Source organism: Hevea brasiliensis, chromosome 13 (assembly GCF_030052815.1).
Source record: "Hevea brasiliensis isolate MT/VB/25A 57/8 chromosome 13, ASM3005281v1, whole genome shotgun sequence".
Lineage (NCBI taxonomy): Eukaryota > Viridiplantae > Streptophyta > Magnoliopsida > Malpighiales > Euphorbiaceae > Hevea > Hevea brasiliensis.
In genome coordinates this window covers 80,770,698-80,789,744 of record NC_079505.1, presented here as the reverse complement: position 1 = coordinate 80,789,744, position 19,047 = coordinate 80,770,698, and the positions used below count along the sequence as shown (strand labels likewise).

Genomic DNA, 19,047 nt, shown 5'->3' with positions numbered 1-19,047 from the left:
TTCTTTATCTCTTGCTTTGCAAAACAAAAACTCATTTCTTGTATTAAATAAATGGTTAGAAAAAACCAAATTTATTATTGGTTACACAATCTCTGTAAAGAAATCAAAGTAAATGAAATAGGGTCCACCATTAATTATTTGTAGAAATAATGCTTTGTAAAACCTAAAATTAACAATAAATAATTCTTGAAAAGAATATAATAAAAATAATCAATACAAGAAGCCACCCATTATAAACCCAAGATTAGTTTCAACATATGACAGACCCGTCAACCATTAGTACCATTACCGGGCTCTGTAGCTATTACCATTATCGAAAGATTTGTGCCCTAGCCTTCATACTGGCTTAGATAAATGTGTGTGCATGTCTAGAAGGGGGAAAAAAGAATTAACGTACACCTGTATCCAAAATAAATTCTTGTTTTTGTATACATGGGCATAAACAAATACATTTTAAGGGGTGCATGATGATCATGCCAAAGTCACAACAAAACTCTCAGAATATCTTGCAGTTGTGATCATAAGCACTGCACACAAAGGTATCTCAAGCAGCCCAAAACAGGGCTGTGTGATGAAAGATTTATGTACATACACGTCAAAAGACTAAATGTGCAAAAAGTTGAAAATAACCCAATCAGATAAGGCCCGCATAAGCAAAGACAATCATTCACGTTTCTATAGCAAGCTCATCATTGAAGTGGCTCTTGTTGTGGAGTTGCAGCTTGGTGAGGAGTTGTTCCAGATCCAGGTGCTATTGTGACTTGCAAGCTCCGTCGTTGCCCTGCCTGCAGCATGAATGCAACCTCGGTTGCTGTAAGAGCTGCCGCTTCCTGATTCAATAGTGATTGAAATATATTTAAATTAATAATCATAAGAGTTAGAAAATAATACAAGTATGGAAAGACTTCAAAATTTTAGCAAAAACTACCAAGGAAAATATGAATGTGAGTGCACGTGAGAGAGAGAGAGAGAGAGAGTTGGGGGCTGGTTGCCGGAAAAAAATAGAGAAGGTGAACCTGTCTTTGTCTTCGTCGCTGCAATATACTGATGGCCCAGGCCATGATGTAACATGGGAGAAGAAAACCAGCAGCCCTTATCAGGAAAAGCTGTCACGTATAAACAATTTTGATTAGCACCACAATAATGTCAACTATAAATAATTTCGATTAACACAGCAACAATGAAAGTCTCTAATAAAAATAGAAACTCACAGAGAAAAATGCAGAAGCATCTTCATCGCCATCTCCAGTGAGGGACATAGCATGCCTCAAGAGTAGAAGAGCCATTAACTGCCAAGAGATGAAACACAGATGATCAAAACTACCCATCAATACAATTTAAAACCTATATTTTAATATATATTTAAATAACTCATATTAGATGACAGTGTAATTTATTATCCAGTGTGGAATAGAAATATTACAACAGTACTTGTCCACAGAAAGCAAATTGGAAGGAACCAAATCCATCCCACATGGGGTATGGTTACATTAGTCCAATTTAATGCCAGGTTAAGAATATCAAAGAAGTAGAGGGGACAAAAAAATGAAGAAAGAATTCACTGTATAACATCATATAAAATCTATAGAATAGTCCCATGATTAAATAATAGGAGACAATAAGAGAATCATGGCTTACAATTAGAGCTGCAGAGCGGCAAAATGTAGCTCCACTAGCACTGGAATCAGCATAATCGTCATATTCTGCCTCTAAAAAATGACGTTCTGCTGCTGCCATAGCTAAAATTCGAGGATCATGCAAATCCAAAGGAGTGCCCGCAATGGTCCAACCCTCACTGTGGAAAAAGATTGAGAAATGAAAGCATCATACTCCATTCAACAATAGAACAATGCACAGCCTGCAGATTACAGGACTCTCAAAATTGATTTAAAAAATTGCAAAGCTAACAGCCACAAGTAATAAAAGTTTCTCCCACTAATTGAAATTAAGAAAAATGTAAACATTTACTAGAGTCAATGGACTAACAAACATAGAAGTTATACAACATGGTGAAACAGGAAAAAGTTCAAAGGTCTAGTCACATATAAAATAATAATCATGTGTACCCATTAGTGAATTTCAAAATCAAATCAAAAAGATAATCTGATATCAGCATTAAATTAGGAACCAGGCATAAATAATATGAACTTGCCTGATATCAATTGCTGTATCTTCCATTGGAAGGGGAGGTGGAGGGGCAGTATAACCAGGTTCATAAGGCTGTTAATGAGAGATTTTTACCAGAAATCAGTGCATGAATTCAGCCATCATCAATAATCAGAAGCGCTTCATGTTTTCACGGAATATATATGGAACTCACACTTAGCTAAATATATTGGCCTATTACATTTTCATCATATTAGTACTTGAGATATAAGAATGTGTGGAAAGAAACATCATTTATTATGAACCGCAATTAGTAAAATTCAAACACATGCAAAAATAAAATATAGCAATTCAATTAGAAACTCAATTCTAAAGTTCACTTTGAAAGTTCAAGTCTGAGATATATCATCAACCAGTACAAGGGTCCTCTTCTATACAACACCCAATGCATGTGATACATTGTTTCCATAAAGGTATAAAATAACACAGTTTCCATCAGAAAGAATATGTGTATATTTGCATAGGCACCAGTGCAATTACAAAATCAATACCAAATTTTTTGCTTAAAAGTTAAGACAACTATTAAAGCTCTGGCACCTTGCACAACCCTGATAATTTTCAAAGTACTCAACAAAGGCATAATTGTCATCATGCCAATCAATAATACAAAGCATCTAATTGAGATCATGAAAACCAAAAAGTGTAAGTAAATTACTGAATAGCATTCCCTTGTTCTTTGGTGTTTTGCAGTTAGCCACAGTATGTGCAAAGAAATCAAGAATATAGCTTAATTTAATACAAATCCAAAAGCCGTCATGATAATTTTCAAAGAAAATTTCTAAGGGGATCCATAAATTCACTAAATACAAACATCATCAACAAGCAGATGGCTATTCCAAAACGTTTTGAAAAATTGCATAAAAATGCCCAAAATTACTTCTTTAGTTCCATATTTGCAGAATAACTTTTAAAAATTAACTTGGGAAGGTAAACATTAAAACTTGTTGATTGTGAAGGTAAACATTAGAACTTGTCAAAAAGACAAAAACATGTGATATAAAACATCACCTAACATGATAATAATGCAACAGCTTATAAAGCAATTTTTATGATTCTACAATTTAACTAGTATTTTAACAAGTAAGAGGATTACAGTAGCGTTTTACATCTTATTTCCACACTCTCTTCATTTCCCATTAATAGAAACCTTAACATGACATGGTATAATGTCTTGGTCAACAAACGTGTCCATAGTATGAATTGCAGATACCATATACAAGAATTTGTTACCTGATGACATATCTCACAAGTTATGTCTCCTTTTTCATTACACCACCGCTGAACACATTTCCTGTGTGCAAACTGGGAAAGAAAAACTTGTCAGCCTTGGTGTTGAATCCATAAGATTAAAGAGGAGACATTTAAGTATATAAAATAAAATATTAAAAGTTCCCTTTTTTATCACAAAACGAGGAGAAAACATATCAAGCTTTTACCTACAAGGGATGGCAGTGTTTCATGCCCATAAAATTTTTTAAAGATAGCAAAAATAAGAACTCAATCAAATCTGAAAACATGTGTCTCCACGTGTGCATGTGTGAACTCAATTTGAAAATGAAATTATTATATCTATAACATTGACACAGTAAGCAATAAGACACTCTAAAATGAGGAGAGTGGGCAGGGCTGGAGAGGAAGAGTCCCTTGATATTCCTAATTTTCATTTATAGAAAAGTATAAAACAAAGATTAATACCTTCAAGCTACCACTACAAGCACATGGAGCTTCCAAATTATTAATGCTATCTTCCTCCTGGCAAATGCGACATTCCATTGTTTGAATAAGTGGTTCTTCTTCCTCTGATACCCCGTGTTTCCCCACTCGCTCAACATCAATAACACAAGTGTGTTCATCAGCAGTATGAGATGATGAACACTCCCCAGAAGATACTGGCTCCTTATCTTCTTCCATTTCCTGCAAACTTTTGGGCGTTATGAGTCTATCAGCACAGAAAACCAGGTGATCACTCATTGGAATTTGATTGGGAAGCCCTAACAAGCCACATCAGAATAAGTTAGTTCATCCAACTCCAAACATCAAGCAGTGATGTTTAATTGAAATGCAGTAACACATGCAAGCAAGCCCTAACGCCTAAGCTTTAAGAACTTCAATCCAGGGTACAATTGCTTAGATTAAGAGGTGATAATTCTATTTATTGCTTAGAATTTTAATTAGAAAACCTCAAAGTGATCTCTGTATCTCAGAAATTCCATCATTGGAACTGAATCAAATACTAGACATTGAAGTCTCCACTTCACTCTCTTATTCTTAAATTTATTGAGCAACCAAGCAGAGAGCACAAGAAATATATGTCTTTCATTTCTCTAATTATGAAATATAATGCCAATTAGCTTCATGTAATATAAACCTAACTCGCTATAAGAAGGGCAGATAACCGCAAATAAAATATGTAAATCTCTAGAAGTCAACATGTTTCATCTGCCTGTTTGGAAGCTGAGGAAATGCTAGAAAAATCCATACAAAAATTAAAAATCAAAATCTTTATAGCTGTACTTAATCAATTAGGTCATATATATCTATTTTACCTTGGATTTTTTTTTTTTCAAACTTAATAACACAGAGCAGAAAGAAAATGCCCTCAGTTTCTCAGTAACCAAGCAAAAACCCACATAAAAAAATTTTCCCATACTAACCCAAACCAAGAAGCTAAGAAATGTCATACCCATTGCCATTCAATTCAATAATCGAAACAAAACCCTAAAAATCAAAGATTACAATCAAACGAAACCCCAAAAACACAAAAAACAAAAAAATGACATCCTCACAGATAAACAAGAAGCAAATCGAAAGGTACCTGGAAATGCGAAACAAGAAAATAATAGAAGACGCTATTGGGTTGTGGGTAAATAGCTTTTGAAAGAAAAGAAACAAGAAAACAAAACGCGCTTCTGAGTCTGGTTTTCTTCTCGGCTGTTGTTTGCTTTGGTAATGATAAAAAATATTGTTGTTTATATACAATCGAGGCGAAAACAAAATAGAGAGGAAAATAAGGTTCGGTTTAGCCGAAGCTGGCTTTGGCTTTAGGTTTGGTAACTTTAGATCAAAGCCAGGTAGTAAGCAAATGTCAAGAAAGACCCTCTGAAACTTCGATGGCTTTTTGTTATTTTTATTTTTTCTGTTTTATAGTAATGGACGTCACTGCTCCTGTCATTTCCTCACCGTCTGTCATTTATTAGGACTCCACCAGGCCTTCCAATATTATCATGCCACGTAAGAAAGAATTAGTTAAATCAGATTAAATTGACATTGCGGAGTTTGAACAAATCAAGAAGCAAACAGACACAGAGATTAAAAAAAGCGCGCATTAAGCAATAATTGTTTTATTAGCGACAATTTGATTTCTCAATGTGTATTAAACAATATAATTATAATTTATTGATTGTGATTTTTTCTAAAAGAAAAAAGTAAAGGAAATTGCTTTGCACAATTCGTGGAAATATCACATACCAACATGCCAAGACCGGAGACTAAAGACCAAGACCAATTTAGATGAGGGGGTTAGATTTTTAGGACTTTTCTATTTCTGATATGCTAGAATTCGTTGACAATGATCTTAAAGAAGCATGCAAGTCTTGGGGCCTCCTCATGTGATGTGATGCAACCTTTCTCTACGCGTTTTTTCCCTTTGCTAGTTTGAGGTTTTTTTTTATAATTTTTTTAAATCAAAGATAGTATTTTCTTTGAATAATATGGGAAAAAGCATATAAGGTCCAAGGTAAATACACAATAAATCAGATGATTCAAAGTCACCAAAACAGAAAAATAAGGCTTTTGAAGCCTAGAAGAATTAGCTCTACACATAAACAGCGCCCAAGGCCATATACAATGACCCTAGCTAACTGTCAAAGAAGGCAAAGACATCCTGTAGTAGTGCTGTTGGCTATAGATCCAAGTTGGAGAAAGTTCTATAGTAGCTCCCCTTATCTCTACCTTGTGAAAGACGAACTTCCACTAAAGAAAATCACAAAACCAAGCATTGTCACTTTGAAGCCCCAAAATAACACATAAACTTACCTCCAGGGGACCAAAGACTATCAAAAATTAAATAATTTCGTTGACCTGGTAGAGAAAGTTGGAAGGCACGACTTAATCTCATATAGGGACGGCAACGGATCAGATTATTGTGGATATCCGATCCGAAGGAACTCTAATAAGACGAGTTTGGGTAGTATATAATCGGGTTTGAGACGTGTTCAGATTTGAAAATTTAATACTCGTGATGGGTTCGGGTCGGATTTAGATTTTATATATTGGGTTCCGTTATCCGAACCCGTTTATATAAATATTTAATTAAATATAAAAAATATATTTTTTTTAATAATATTCATAAATTTTTATATATTCTATTTTATATAAAATAAAATTGAAATATTTTATGAAATTATTAAATTTTTAAAATATAAATTATTAATAAAAATAAATTTTTATATAGATTATTAATTAAATATATAAAATAAAACGTTTTCTTATATTTTTGAGATAATAACAATTGGGTTTGCGACTAGTTCGAATAGTTGAAAATACATTTTAATCGGGTTTGAGATGGTTCGGGTTTTGAGAATATTAATCGGTTTAGGATTCAGATAAGGTGATTTTCGTGGATACCCTACCCGTTACTATCCCTAATCTCATACAACCTAAGAGTTGGCGCCATAACAGTATAATCAACAATTACCTTAAATATTGCATTCCAAATGCTAAAATTGCGCACCCTCCCACAGCAACTTAGGCTCTGTTTGGATGGAATGATGGAAGAGTAATTAATGGAATGATAAAAGAGGGTAAAGAGGGAGAAAGGTGAGGAGGGTTACAATAAAAAAAAAGTACATGTTTGGAAAGAGGTAAATTAATAAAAAGTTAAGGAGAGGCAATGACATATTCTTTATATTTGGAAAAAGGTGAAAGAATGGTAAATAATTATTAGAAGTATAAAAATATTATTTTCTATTAGATAATTTATTAAATGGTAAACTCATTATGATAAATCTTAAATTTACAAACAGTGATGATCCACTATGAATAAATAATAAATCAAAATAAATATACACAAATCTAACAAATATTGAATAAAAAATAAATTATTTAGAAAAAAAATTGATAACTGAAGCATAATAATTGTAGCAAACTATTAAAAGAATAAATAAAAAAATAATAATTGAAATATAATAATTATAATAAACTATTGAAAGAACAAATGATTGAGAGTGGAGAAAACATGCATGGCCACTTGAGAGAAAAAATATTTATTTATAGTGGTACGCTAAGTTTATTTTTAATAGGTATAATTAGATTTTTAATTAAAAATTAAGGATAGAATAAGAAAATAAAAAATGAACTAATTTTCAACTCTCACCTCTTCCTGCTTACACCTCAGTTTGGGATATAAAAAAAATTCGGATTTAAAAAATAAAGGAGGGTAAGTCTTACCCTTATTTATCCTTACCATTTACTAACTCAACTCTTCCTAAACAGAGATATAATAGTTATTTATCCCTTTTTACCCTTATTTATCATTTCCTCACCCTCACCCAAATAAAAAATTAGGTATCAGATGTATTTCTTGCATGCAATAACACCATGACAAATAAAAAAAGTAGATCTATGAAATCTCTCTTCAATATTTTATCAGATTGACATAAAAAGTCATTGCATTATTTATGTACAAACCTTGATAAAGAATGAAGAGAGATAGGAAGAGCCCACCTTCGAGACAAGGGAAGAAAGCCTCCCTTATTTGGATGGGCCAAGGAAGACCATATTGCTAAACAGAAGAGAGAGAAAAATTCTCCCTCTACTAAATAGAGAAAGAAGTTGGACTATCCTTGCAAATTTTAGAGAAGCTATGTGCACTAATCTGTTGTAAATGCATGTTAAGAATATTAAAATAATTCATTAATAATAAAAATATAACATATAAAATATCTTATTTTGCAGCATTTGAGTAAGGTATTACAATTTAATTAATAAAATAAAATATAACATAAGTTTAATTGAAAATTAAAAATAGGCCCAGAAATAGGCCCAGACCGAAATTTAGCGAAATTTGCGGACGGCGTTTAAAAGTTAGGGTTTTAGCTCTTATCATCACATGACATAACCATGGCAGAAGAGAAAGCAGCTGAACCCACCGAGTTCAACCAGGGGCGACTCGACCCAGTCTCAGAAGACATGGATCTCGTGGAGGAATCGGCCGCGAATGCCGCGAAACGAGCAAGGGAGGAGGAAGGAAAAGACGATGTGTCGAAGAAGCAGAAGGTGGACAAGTCAGTTGAGGAAGAGAGATTAGAGAATCTTGAGGGAGAGCATAAGGAAGACGACGAGGAAGGGGAGGAAGAGAAGGAGGAGACAGCTCCGGTTAGTTTGGGTCCGAAGAGTTTCGGATCCGCGGTGGAGATGTTTGATTACTTCTATAATTTCCTTCATTATTGGCCTCCAAATATCAATGTCAACAAGGTAATTTTTTGATATTTTGGTGATTAAATTAAAGAGTTATCGTCGACGATAACCTTGAATTTCAAGTTTTTGGGTTGTGAATAGACGTAAAAACAATGAGAATTAAGTTAATGTGGAACTGGTTTCATTGCTTGGGTATGATGAAGTGTCATGAGTTTTTCCCCTGTTTGGTTGCTTAGAAAGTAGGGGTAGGATAAGGAGAAAGAAGGGAAGTTTTTTGGTTTTGAACGTGGTAAACATGTAATTGATTAAATTCACTGCACTAATTGGGATTAATGTAGCATGAAAGGTTGAGAAATTATTGAAATGTCTACACAGTGCTGTAGTAGTCTTGCGAATTAGATGATTGCTCATTGGACTGAACTTATCAGATCCAAGAAGAGTAATGAAAAGTAAAACCTCCCACGTGGTAGTTGTTAATGAATATAGCAAAGTGTAGGTTTTAGGGGCTGCTGCATTTGTTTTTGTAAATCATTTTCAATGGATAAAATCATTATACAATGATATTGACTCCCATTATAATCTCTGCCTATCTTTCACTAGCTCACTTCCTAGACCTAGAACACACATTTTAATCGCTAGATAGATGCGCCAAAATCCTTGAAGTTTCTGAACTTATAATTATGTAATCATTTACTCAAGCGTGACATGTAACTTTCAATACACTCATTTCACACTCTGCTTGTGTTAATGAAAGATCTAGTTGAAGTTAGATCAATAATGTTACTGTGAAAGGCATGAAATGAAATCCATGTGATTCCTATTAGAAAGCAGCATCTTTTATGGAATAAGTGCAAACTTAATCTTCCTGGTTCTTAGCTCCAGTAAAACATGACTGTGCAGTAATTCCCTTCTCAACTCTCAAATCTTAGTCACTGGTCTATTATTGCCCTGAATGCACAAATATAATGTCTTAGAGTTGTGATTTATTATCATCATAGATGAATTTTGATGGCTGACTGGCTGGATGATGCAAATGTTTCACCTGCTGATTTTGAAGCCTTTTGTTATCCATATAAATATGTTATTTGATTCTTGGTAAACATTACAGTATGAGCAGATGGTGTTGCTGGACTTGCTTAAGAAGGGCCATTCAGAACCTGAGAAAAAGATTGGTGTTGGAATCCAAGCTTTCCAAGTCCGATATCATCCAATGTGGAAGAGTAGATGCTTCTTTCTGATTAGGGATGATGATTCTGTTGATGATTTCAGCTTCAGGAAGTGTGTGGATAAAATACTTCCACTGCCTGAGGACATGAAAATAAAATCTGATGGAAACAATAAGGGTTATGGTGGAAAAGGTAGTGGTGGTGGAAGAGGAGGTCGAGGTCGAGGCCGAGGCCGAGGCCGTGGCCATGGCCGTGGAAGAGGTGGTAAATCAAGAAACTGAAGCATTTTCTTTGTTTTACTCAGGGTAAGAGGCATGAGGAAGGAACAAAAAAAAATAGAATCACTTGTTTTTCTTCTGTATTTACCCAGCTAAGCTACTATTTTTGTCCTAGTTTTGACTCTCAAACTTCAATGGTTTCTGAATAGTGTTGGAGACCCTTAGTTTTGGCTATTTTATCTCTTGCTGTTTTGAGTTGTGCATTCTCTGCCACTGTTTTCCGACCATATTCCTTCCTCCAAATGCAATTTCAACTGTCGTGTATTGCTATTTTCAGAACTTCAAATACGTTTTTAGGTTAGACATCAGAGCTGTTCCGCAGTTCATTGCCGTTGAAAGGATTCTGGATTTGAGTTTAAATTGCTTAAAGTGAGATTCCAAATGTAAGGCGGTTTGGTTGGTTAAAATTATAGTTGGATAAAAGGAAAAATAAATTCTGAATTTTGAATTTGAAATGCCTAAACCTAACAAAACAGAGTATTTGTTTAAATTGAGTATGATAAGTTATTTATTCTAAGGATAAGAAAAATGTACTGTGCAAGACCTAATTAAAAGAATTTTAATGATCAGCCTATTCATCCCTAAATTTTTATTTTGATTTTTGATTTATTGAGTCTTTGAACATATTTCAAAACAATTAAGGTGAATGTAGATAACTGGTGTGACACATAGGCACAAGATATGAATGAATAAAAACTAATAGACGAAAGTGAATGTCGACTAACTATTTAATACGTTGTAGGAATATATATGTGATTAAGAAACAAATATACAATTAAGGTGAATGTGTCTTGAGCTTTGATTATAATAAAACCTTTACCTTTGGCCGTCAGTTTACATATATTCTGAATGATGAAGTCTGAAGTTGGTGCTTCACAAATATAATCTCGCTTTCATCGTCTTAGTTATAAGGAAGCTGCAAGCAAATAAAAAAATAGTCAGAAATCCATTAAGGAGATTTTTGGTGAGACCCTCCGATGCTCAAGTAAGTGGTAGAAGTATATTTTTGACATATTTTAAGAAATATTCTATAAGAGGATATATTTCTTAAAAAAATGTATATAATATATGTGATTATTTTATAGTGTATCACGAAGTTGTCAACTAATTTCAAATTTAACAATTTTGGTTTAATTAAGTTCAAACCTTAAGCTTAGCTAACTCATTAAACACATCTTCAGCTTTATAAGCGACTGAATTGAATTAAGCCAAATCTTCAGCTTCCTTTAATTTTTCCGAGCATCTTGTAATCGTAGCACAACATGAATTGTGGAGAACCAGTCTTTGAAGTCCTTTGAGTTTGAAATCGCCTTTGAGATCCCAAGCATGCATGGATTATTTCATCTTTAATTAGTGAAACGAATCACACCAAAGCTCCATCCACCGCTAAGCCGAGGACAATATCAACCAATGGTCCCTTTCTCGCAAAAATGGAAGAAATGATTTCAAGCAAAATCTAACACTTGTCGCCTATATATGAAAAGAATCAAACAAGTGATTATTATAATAAATACTAGTGTAACCTTTTCCTTAATCTTTAAAGGTAATAATACCATAATGATTATTCAATCTACCACTCATTTACAATGAGAAAAGATATAAATTTGGCCATCAGGAGCCATTAAAAAATCACACGAAATTCCAACTGTAACGCCCTTATCACTATATTTGTTTCTAATAATAACAAAAAAAAAAAAATGATTGGTACGTTACCCCCATATGGCGATATGTACTACTAAATGGAGAATCATGCAATTATTTTTTTTTTAAATTAATTGGGATTTCTGAAAAGAAGTGTAACTTATCCTTAAAAAAAGTGTAATTATTAAACTAGGTCAGTGGAGGCTGGAAGAGATATAATCATTGTGATTTGTGAAGGATTATGTTTCTTGATGAACTAGAGAAAGGAGTGCTACTGCTGAGTTTTTGAGTGCCTTAACAAAACGTGAAGATAAAAACACTGACTTTATTTATATACCCAACGAAGATTGAAGCCTCTGAATTGGTAGCCTACGAGAAAGGACTCACATCTGGCTGCCATGCACGATTTCACAACTCAAACTCCTCAAAATATACACACTTAAAATTAATTTCTTTTCACACTGTAATTATGTATGTGGCAAAATTATCTCTCTCACTCTCTCTCAAATATAATTTCAATCTCAGTACAATAGTAATGAGTAGTGAGTAGTAATCTTTTGCATTGTAACTCTCACAAGCACACACTGTAACCCATAAATGAGAATTATTCATGCATGGCCGGTTATATCATGCGACGGCGCACAATCTCCCACAAATTAAATAGTAAATAGTATCCTTAGATTCATTTAAGATTCTCAAGTAAGTGTGTGTGTGTGCTTTTATATATGTACTCTGCAACCATTCTTCTTCCTTAACTCCATTAACTCCCCTGCAATATTTGCCAACTCAAAGCAAGTATTCTCATTTCAGAAAACAAGAAATGTCCTCCATCCATCTCTAATTATTCTGCTTTTCTTTCTCTCTGTGTGAATGATGTCAAGCCAAACAGGAAATTATGGGTATGATATAGTGGCCGAACAGGAAACCTTTACGACACAACTACCTTCAATTGACTTTATCAGGTAATATAAGGGTTTGAACATGACTTCTGTTAATTTCTCTTGTTCTTCTCTATATTGTTGATTATAGTTCCATTTTTCTTTCCCTTTCTTCTACTGTTGTTATTAGTGGAAATGCGTTTTCTATGGTGGATTGGCAAAACGATTTGGCTATACAAGAGAACTTTCTTGATGCTTTTCCGTTAATGGAGAGCTTCGGTCCTGATCCTTTATATGCTGCGTTGGATATTGAGCAAAGTTCCATTCAAGGTGAATATGCTCTTATATTTGTAACAAAGGATTATACATCCACTGCTTTGATTTCTGACACTTGCTGCTCATAAATTTGCAGAAGATATCAATGATCTTGGTGTACTATGGAATGAGTTGGGTTCTATATTTGAGCCGCAGAAGGAGGTTCTTCTTTTGTGTGATAGTACTAAAGATTCACTGAGCATCAGAGAATCAAGGGAAGAAAAGAAGCCAAAAAAATGCAGAGAACAAAAGGTCAATAACAGTATTTCCAAAGCTTTATCAAGGCAAACAATATCCAGGTATTTCTACATGCCCATAACCCAAGCGGCCAAGGAACTCAACGTGGGTTTGACCCTTCTGAAAAAAAGATGCAGAGAGTTGGGGATACGAAGGTGGCCGCACAGAAAGTTGATGAGCCTGCAAACGCTCATAAAAAATGTGCAGGTAAACAATTTGTTAATATGTATTTGCTTTGAGCGTTTGCATAAATTAGGAGTTCAGCTTCATGATGATGAATTGGGTTATATAGGAAATGAAGAAGGTGGAGGGGGAAGAAAGTGAAGAGAAGCTAAAAGAAGCCATTGAAATCCTGGAGAGGGAAAGGAAGATGGTAGAGGAGACTCCAGACATGCAGCTTGAGCGCAGAACAAAAAGGCTGAGACAAGCCTGTTTTAAGACAAACTACAAGAAAAGAAAGCTCATGGGGATGATGGATAGAGCATCATCTTCTCCTAGTGCCAACATTGCTTATTATGGGCAGATAGATGAAGATGAGAATGAGGAGATAAAATCCCTCTTGGCAGATCCAATTTCTCACCCTGATATGATTTTCGGAAGGATCTGATGGCAATATCAATCTAATTAAGCCGTTTAAGTCCCATTATACCTGCTTTTTTTCGACTTTTGTTTTACTTAATATTTGCATTATATGATATTTTCTTTATATATATATATATAAATATATTAACTGATCATCATTTCTTTTATTTGTTTGATCATAACTCGGAATTAAAGCCCGGCAAGAAAAATTGGTAAATATATCTCAGCAGACTAACCACTCAGTTAAATTAAATTTTATTTGGTTTACTTGTAGTTTATTAACATTTCGAGTATATTTTTCAATCATTAATAAAAATATAAAATTCTAGTTCCTTTAATAATAATATAAATTCTAGGGTTGCTTTTATCTAGTTCCATGGATGAGCAACAATGACTTCATCTCAGACTTGACATTAATAGAATGATCTTTTTTAATATGTCAAGAGTGTCCTCCAAGGGCATCTAAAATATCTCCCACAAGTCCCATTCATATTTACCCAACTGCATGAAATTCATTAGTGTTCCTGTAACATAGTGCACCAGCAATACTATTTAGGAAAACAAATATTACAAGCTCTCGATGATATTGATTGCAATTTTCGAATCTACAACACTAACATAACTGCTCCAGATAGCTCCTCATAAAAAGTCTTCCCGACTTAAGGGATTAAAGAAAATTCTACAAAACTGAAGTGCTAATGCAACGATGAATCACGACAAAAATTATCCACTAGCTAAACCTTGTTAAGATCCCCATTTCACTTTAGTTATTGCTATGAATACGAAGTCGATCTATGCAGCCACTGGTTGCTTCTGAGCAAATGCAATACCCTTCTCAATGCTGGCCTTAAGTTCGGGCTTGAGAGCCTCCAGTGCCTTCTTCTCATACTCGCTCAACCCTTGGAGATCAGATGAAATGATAGCTTCAACCCCATTCTTTCCAATTTTTACCCTTGATGCAAAGAATGGAAGCTCAGTAAGATCCGACTGCACAAATGTGCACTCGTAGACATCACCATCTCCATCAAGTGCACGAAGAGAAGACTCAACAAATCTGGCTGCACCATATGCCATTGACAAGGTAGCAGACCCAGCACCAGCTTTTGCTTCCACAACTTCTGTCCCAGCATTCTGGATCCTCGCAGTTAGCTCCTGCACTTCCTCATCACTGAAACTGATTGAGGGTTTTGTCTTGGACAGAAGGGGAAGAATGGTAATCCCCGCATGTCCTCCCACAACTGGGACATCCACATCAATAAGCTTGAGGTTCTTCTTTTGAGCAACAAATGTGTTTGCTCTTACAACATCAAGAGTAGTAACACCAAAGAGCTTCTTTGGATTATAGACACCCTTCTGCTTCAGAACTTCAGCAGCAATTGGCACTGTAGAGTTGACTGGATTGCTAATAATGTGGATGAAAGCATCAGGGCAATTATCAGCAACAGCCTCAACCAAGGTCTTTACAATGTTGGCGTTGATGTTGAAGAGGTCATCGCGAGTCATTCCGGGCTTTCTAGGAACTCCAGCAGGTATGACGACAACATTTACGGCTTTCAAAGAATCAGCCAACTCAGAAGCGCCAGTAAAATCCAGAACTTTAGAGGGAGTGTTACAGTGGCTGAGGTCAGCAGCGACTCCCTTAACATTTGCTATATCATACAGGTGCAGGGCTGAAACTAATGGGGACATCTTGATTAGAAGGGCAAGGGGCTGACCTATCCCTCCAGCAGCGCCAAGAATTGCCACTTTGTAAGAGGCCTGGGGATTTAGGTGATGCTGTGACCTCTGGCTTGATTTCTGGGCTTTTGAAGCAAAAGATCCTCGAAGGGCCACAGCACTTTCCTTGCCTATGAAGGATGACTCTGATTCACAGTTCACAGAGGTTGATGCCTTGAGACCACTGAAGCTTGTTAGCGAGTTCTGGGAGTTGAACCTCACAACAAACTGCTTTGACTGTGGAAGTTGGCTCGCTTTCAGGCCCAAGGAGACAGCTGAGCCAACTGAAAAGGTTGCTGCTGATGTTGCTGCCATCTTGTAAGTCTGTGAACATAGGGAATTTTAAGTCATTGAAGATACATGAAAAACAAGCTAGTTGACCTCCATACCAATTACCAAAATAATGGGCACTGGACAACAAAGATGGGGAGGAGAAAAAAAAAATAAAGATAACAGGCATATACAGATAGAAATATCTCAAAATTAGCATAAATGCAGTTTTCTTGGTGCCAAAATGATCCAGAACAATGATGGAGATGCTAAGCTGAAAACATTGGAAGCTTGCAAGAAAATGATATCAAAAACTTTTGCCACAACAATTGTTTTCACAGACATGAATCTCTCCTCTCAGAATCACTACATCTGGTTCACTGCAGAACCCAACTCTTATTGCAGGGAACACATAATTTTTGAAGATAAAATAATGGATAAAGTTGAGTCCAACTAGACTTTGGGCAAGAACATACACTTGAAGAAAATAAAGTGCTACCTTCAAGCTCTATGTCTACTTTATTTGCAGAACAAGGGAATTTATTCCAGTTATACAAACATTATCCTCATGTTATCTATTTTAATGAAGGAAGACTGTACAAGGTCCTTCATTCCAGCCTTAAATTCCTTCAAGAGTAAACGTGAAGAAAAACTGTGGATATAGTTATTGTTACAGTGCTATAATTTCCATATGGAGATTGCTATAATAGCAAATCCAACATAAATAAAATGGCATTAAATAGTGTATTTGCAAACACGTCGCACGTTCAAAAGCCAAGAATTTAATTTCAAATAATATAAATGAAATATCACAAGGAGATAAGAAATATGCACAGAATTTAAAAAATGCAACATTGAATCAAATAATTGCCAAATGTTAATCTTGAACAATCCTTAACATCTCTTTGGAAACTATAATTTTACAAGAATTTAATTCAATTGATTTCTTTTTTATCAATTCTCATATTTGGAATGGAAGAATTCAATTCTTTTTAACTTGAAAAAAAAAATCCTTTCAAAGAAATAGAAGTCAATCATGATTGTATGAGAAAAGGAAGCCGAAGCCTAAGCCTAAGCAAAAAAGCATTGATTTATTACTTTTTTTTTTAATGTAAAAGTCCGGAGTTAACACCCCCACCCCCCACAACCCCCTTCCTCCCCAAACAAAAAAAAAAAAAACACACAGAGAGAAAAGGGATCATGTATTAGCAACATGGTAAAATCCAATTCAGCAATGGTTGACAGCTTGACATCCTATGAATGTAGAAGTCTACATCACTCTTCCCTTTTAGTTTACAACAACAATCATTTTTTCAGCGTAAGAGCACCCTATAATCGTCCAATCTTTTGAGACAGATGAAATGGTACTCACTTCATCTGCCAAAGAGATTTGTTTAAAGAAAAGTTCCCCCTCAATTGATGTATATTCTTGCATAATCAGCATTACCAATTCAACATCCTAAAGAGTAAGGACAAGAATCTCTACAACCCATCTTTCGGATTCAGGGGAATAATTCACAGCACATCTTTAAGTGAAAAATCAGAAGCAGTACATTCAAGCAAGTCATTTGAAGACTACATGTTCATAATCTAGCAAACTTCTAGCCATATAAACGAACTCGGGGGAAAGGGAACAACACAACACAAAGAAAAGAAATGAAACTAAAAATCAGATCTAAATCCAAAAATCTCATAAACTCAAAAGTATTCAGATCTCAAGAAAGAGAATAAAAGATAATTATTAATGGAAACATAAAAAAAGAAAGAAAAAGAAGACGAACCTTGAGAGAGAGATCTAGAGAAGACAGAGGTGTATGAATGAGAGATGATTGAAATGGGTTGGTGAATTGAATTTAAGAGGAAATGGTTTTGGGGGCTAATGGGTTGAAACCTCCGCCAATGGGCCTTGGAGGAATCTGCCTTTTCAACACCTACTCTCTCAAACTATCGACACCTCTCTGTCACAGCAACGGCCAACCTCCTCGTTTATAAATTTTTTTTTTTATTTCCGTGTACCGAATAGATACGCCGCTGCACTCGGAAAAGAATCTCCCTGTAAATGTCCCCTTCCTTTTTCCTTTACTCGATCTTGGCCGTTGGTTTTTAGCGGCTCCGATTACACTTTTACCAGATCGCAGCGCCTTGAATCCCTTTCCTTATTTCGTTTCATTGTTTTCCTTTATTTTCTTTCCATTCCATTCCTTTCTTTCCTAATTTTTACTTTGGGATGTGTTTGAAATTCTAAAAATAAAGAAATTCAATTCAATTTTATTTGATGAATTTGTATGTTTGAAAAGTTAAAATTATTAAATTTAATTCTTTTAAATAAAAATTATTTAAAATAAATAAATTCACACTAAAAATAGCATAATTTTATAAAAATTTAATTCATTTAATGAAATTGTTTTAATTAAACACCCAAAAAGCTTCTGTTTATTTCTTTATAAAGAAGGACAATATATGAAAAATAAATATGTTTATTTCACTTATGAATTATTTTAAATAATTAAATTAAATTAAATAAAGATTCACGTTTAAAAATCCCAATTTTCAGCATTATAATTCTAAGCATTTAATTAATTTTTTTTTAAATGCGCTATAAACATTAAATTTACCAAGTAATTCAAGTTAAAGTTTAAATATTAAAATTTTGATTTTTAACTATTCAATTAAAAGACACTAAATTAAATATTTTTATAATAATATTAATAATGAATCATTTTACAATCACTGTATTTTTTTTCTTTATAATTTATTTTTTTTTCTTTTGTCATTTTACTAAAGAGTAATGCTAAAGGATTAAGTTAATTTGTATTTATTAAGGTCAACAATATAAAAATTCATTAATATCCTTTTTTTTATTTTTTTAGTCTTACATTAATTATGATAATTAATTAAAAGATAATTTTATGATAAAATTATATAATTATTTTTTTAATTTTTTAAATAAATATATAAATAAACTGACCATACAGGTGATAGGAAATATTACATTTTTCACACCCATAAATATTTGAAAACATCACATTTAAAATATGCCTATTAAAGGAATTAGTTGAACGTAAATATACTATCTCATCTCATGACGAGGACAGTAAAAAATACAGATTAACTTAATTCATAAAAGCATTTTAAAATAGAAATTGCAAAAGCCAATACCTTTCCGTAGAGCACAAAAGCCAACATATACTTAAAATATTTGATGATTTAATAAAAGTTAATAAAAAATTAACTTCATTATCAAATTTAATAAAATTATATTCGCAATTGAATTTAATAAAAATGTTTGACGGTGTGTGTGAGAATGATTTATATAATTTTTTTATATATAATAAGATTGTATATAAATTCATTATAACATATAAATCAAATTAAAAACTC

At 33.8% G+C, this 19,047-nt stretch overlaps 4 protein-coding genes across 4 annotated transcripts; 2 read left to right on the top strand and 2 right to left on the bottom strand.

Annotated features, from left to right (window-relative positions):
* Positions 1-404: 404 nt before the first annotated feature.
* On the bottom strand, positions 405-5,259 carry LOC110650773 (uncharacterized). Its single transcript, XM_021805897.2, has 8 exons — positions 4,982-5,259; positions 3,862-4,157; positions 3,397-3,468; positions 2,153-2,220; positions 1,639-1,795; positions 1,212-1,289; positions 1,017-1,106; positions 405-830 (listed from the first exon to the last, which is right to left on the bottom strand). The coding sequence occupies exons 2-8, from the start codon at positions 4,135-4,137 to the stop codon at positions 690-692; spliced, it is 882 nt and encodes a 293-aa protein (XP_021661589.1). The 5' UTR covers positions 4,138-4,157; positions 4,982-5,259; the 3' UTR covers positions 405-689.
* A 2,980-nt stretch (positions 5,260-8,239) lies between these two features.
* LOC110650771 (protein EMBRYO DEFECTIVE 514) lies at positions 8,240-10,201 on the top strand. The gene is made up of 2 exons (XM_021805895.2): positions 8,240-8,640; positions 9,692-10,201. The coding sequence occupies exons 1-2, from the start codon at positions 8,287-8,289 to the stop codon at positions 10,028-10,030; spliced, it is 693 nt and encodes a 230-aa protein (XP_021661587.2). The 5' UTR covers positions 8,240-8,286; the 3' UTR covers positions 10,031-10,201.
* A 2,240-nt stretch (positions 10,202-12,441) lies between these two features.
* LOC110650766 (protein RKD1-like) lies at positions 12,442-13,802 on the top strand. Its single transcript, XM_058132449.1, has 4 exons — positions 12,442-12,630; positions 12,737-12,876; positions 12,959-13,305; positions 13,391-13,802. The coding sequence occupies exons 1-4, from the start codon at positions 12,539-12,541 to the stop codon at positions 13,703-13,705; spliced, it is 894 nt and encodes a 297-aa protein (XP_057988432.1). The 5' UTR covers positions 12,442-12,538; the 3' UTR covers positions 13,706-13,802.
* A 429-nt stretch (positions 13,803-14,231) lies between these two features.
* LOC110650768 (malate dehydrogenase, chloroplastic) lies at positions 14,232-17,932 on the bottom strand. The gene is made up of 2 exons (XM_021805891.2): positions 17,448-17,932; positions 14,232-15,720 (listed from the first exon to the last, which is right to left on the bottom strand). The coding sequence occupies exon 2, from the start codon at positions 15,709-15,711 to the stop codon at positions 14,473-14,475; it is 1,239 nt and encodes a 412-aa protein (XP_021661583.2). The 5' UTR covers positions 15,712-15,720; positions 17,448-17,932; the 3' UTR covers positions 14,232-14,472.
* Positions 17,933-19,047: the final 1,115 nt, after the last annotated feature.

Coding starts and splice junctions, on each gene's coding strand:
- LOC110650773 (XM_021805897.2), bottom strand. CDS start 4,137: ATGAGTGATCACCTGGTTTTCTGTGCTGATAGACTCATAACGCCCAAA. Junction 2,221..3,396: donor CTTGTGAGATATGTCATCAG/GTAACAAATTCT, acceptor TCTCATTAACAG/CCTTATGAACCTGGTTATAC. Junction 1,290..1,638: donor GCCGCTCTGCAGCTCTAATT/GTAAGCCATGAT, acceptor ATCTCTTGGCAG/TTAATGGCTCTTCTACTCTT.
- LOC110650771 (XM_021805895.2), top strand. CDS start 8,287: ATGGCAGAAGAGAAAGCAGCTGAACCCACCGAGTTCAACCAGGGGCGA. Junction 8,641..9,691: donor CAAATATCAATGTCAACAAG/GTAATTTTTTGA, acceptor TAAACATTACAG/TATGAGCAGATGGTGTTGCT.
- LOC110650766 (XM_058132449.1), top strand. CDS start 12,539: ATGATGTCAAGCCAAACAGGAAATTATGGGTATGATATAGTGGCCGAA. Junction 12,631..12,736: donor CCTTCAATTGACTTTATCAG/GTAATATAAGGG, acceptor TGTTGTTATTAG/TGGAAATGCGTTTTCTATGG. Junction 13,306..13,390: donor CGCTCATAAAAAATGTGCAG/GTAAACAATTTG, acceptor TGGGTTATATAG/GAAATGAAGAAGGTGGAGGG.
- LOC110650768 (XM_021805891.2), bottom strand. CDS start 15,711: ATGGCAGCAACATCAGCAGCAACCTTTTCAGTTGGCTCAGCTGTCTCC.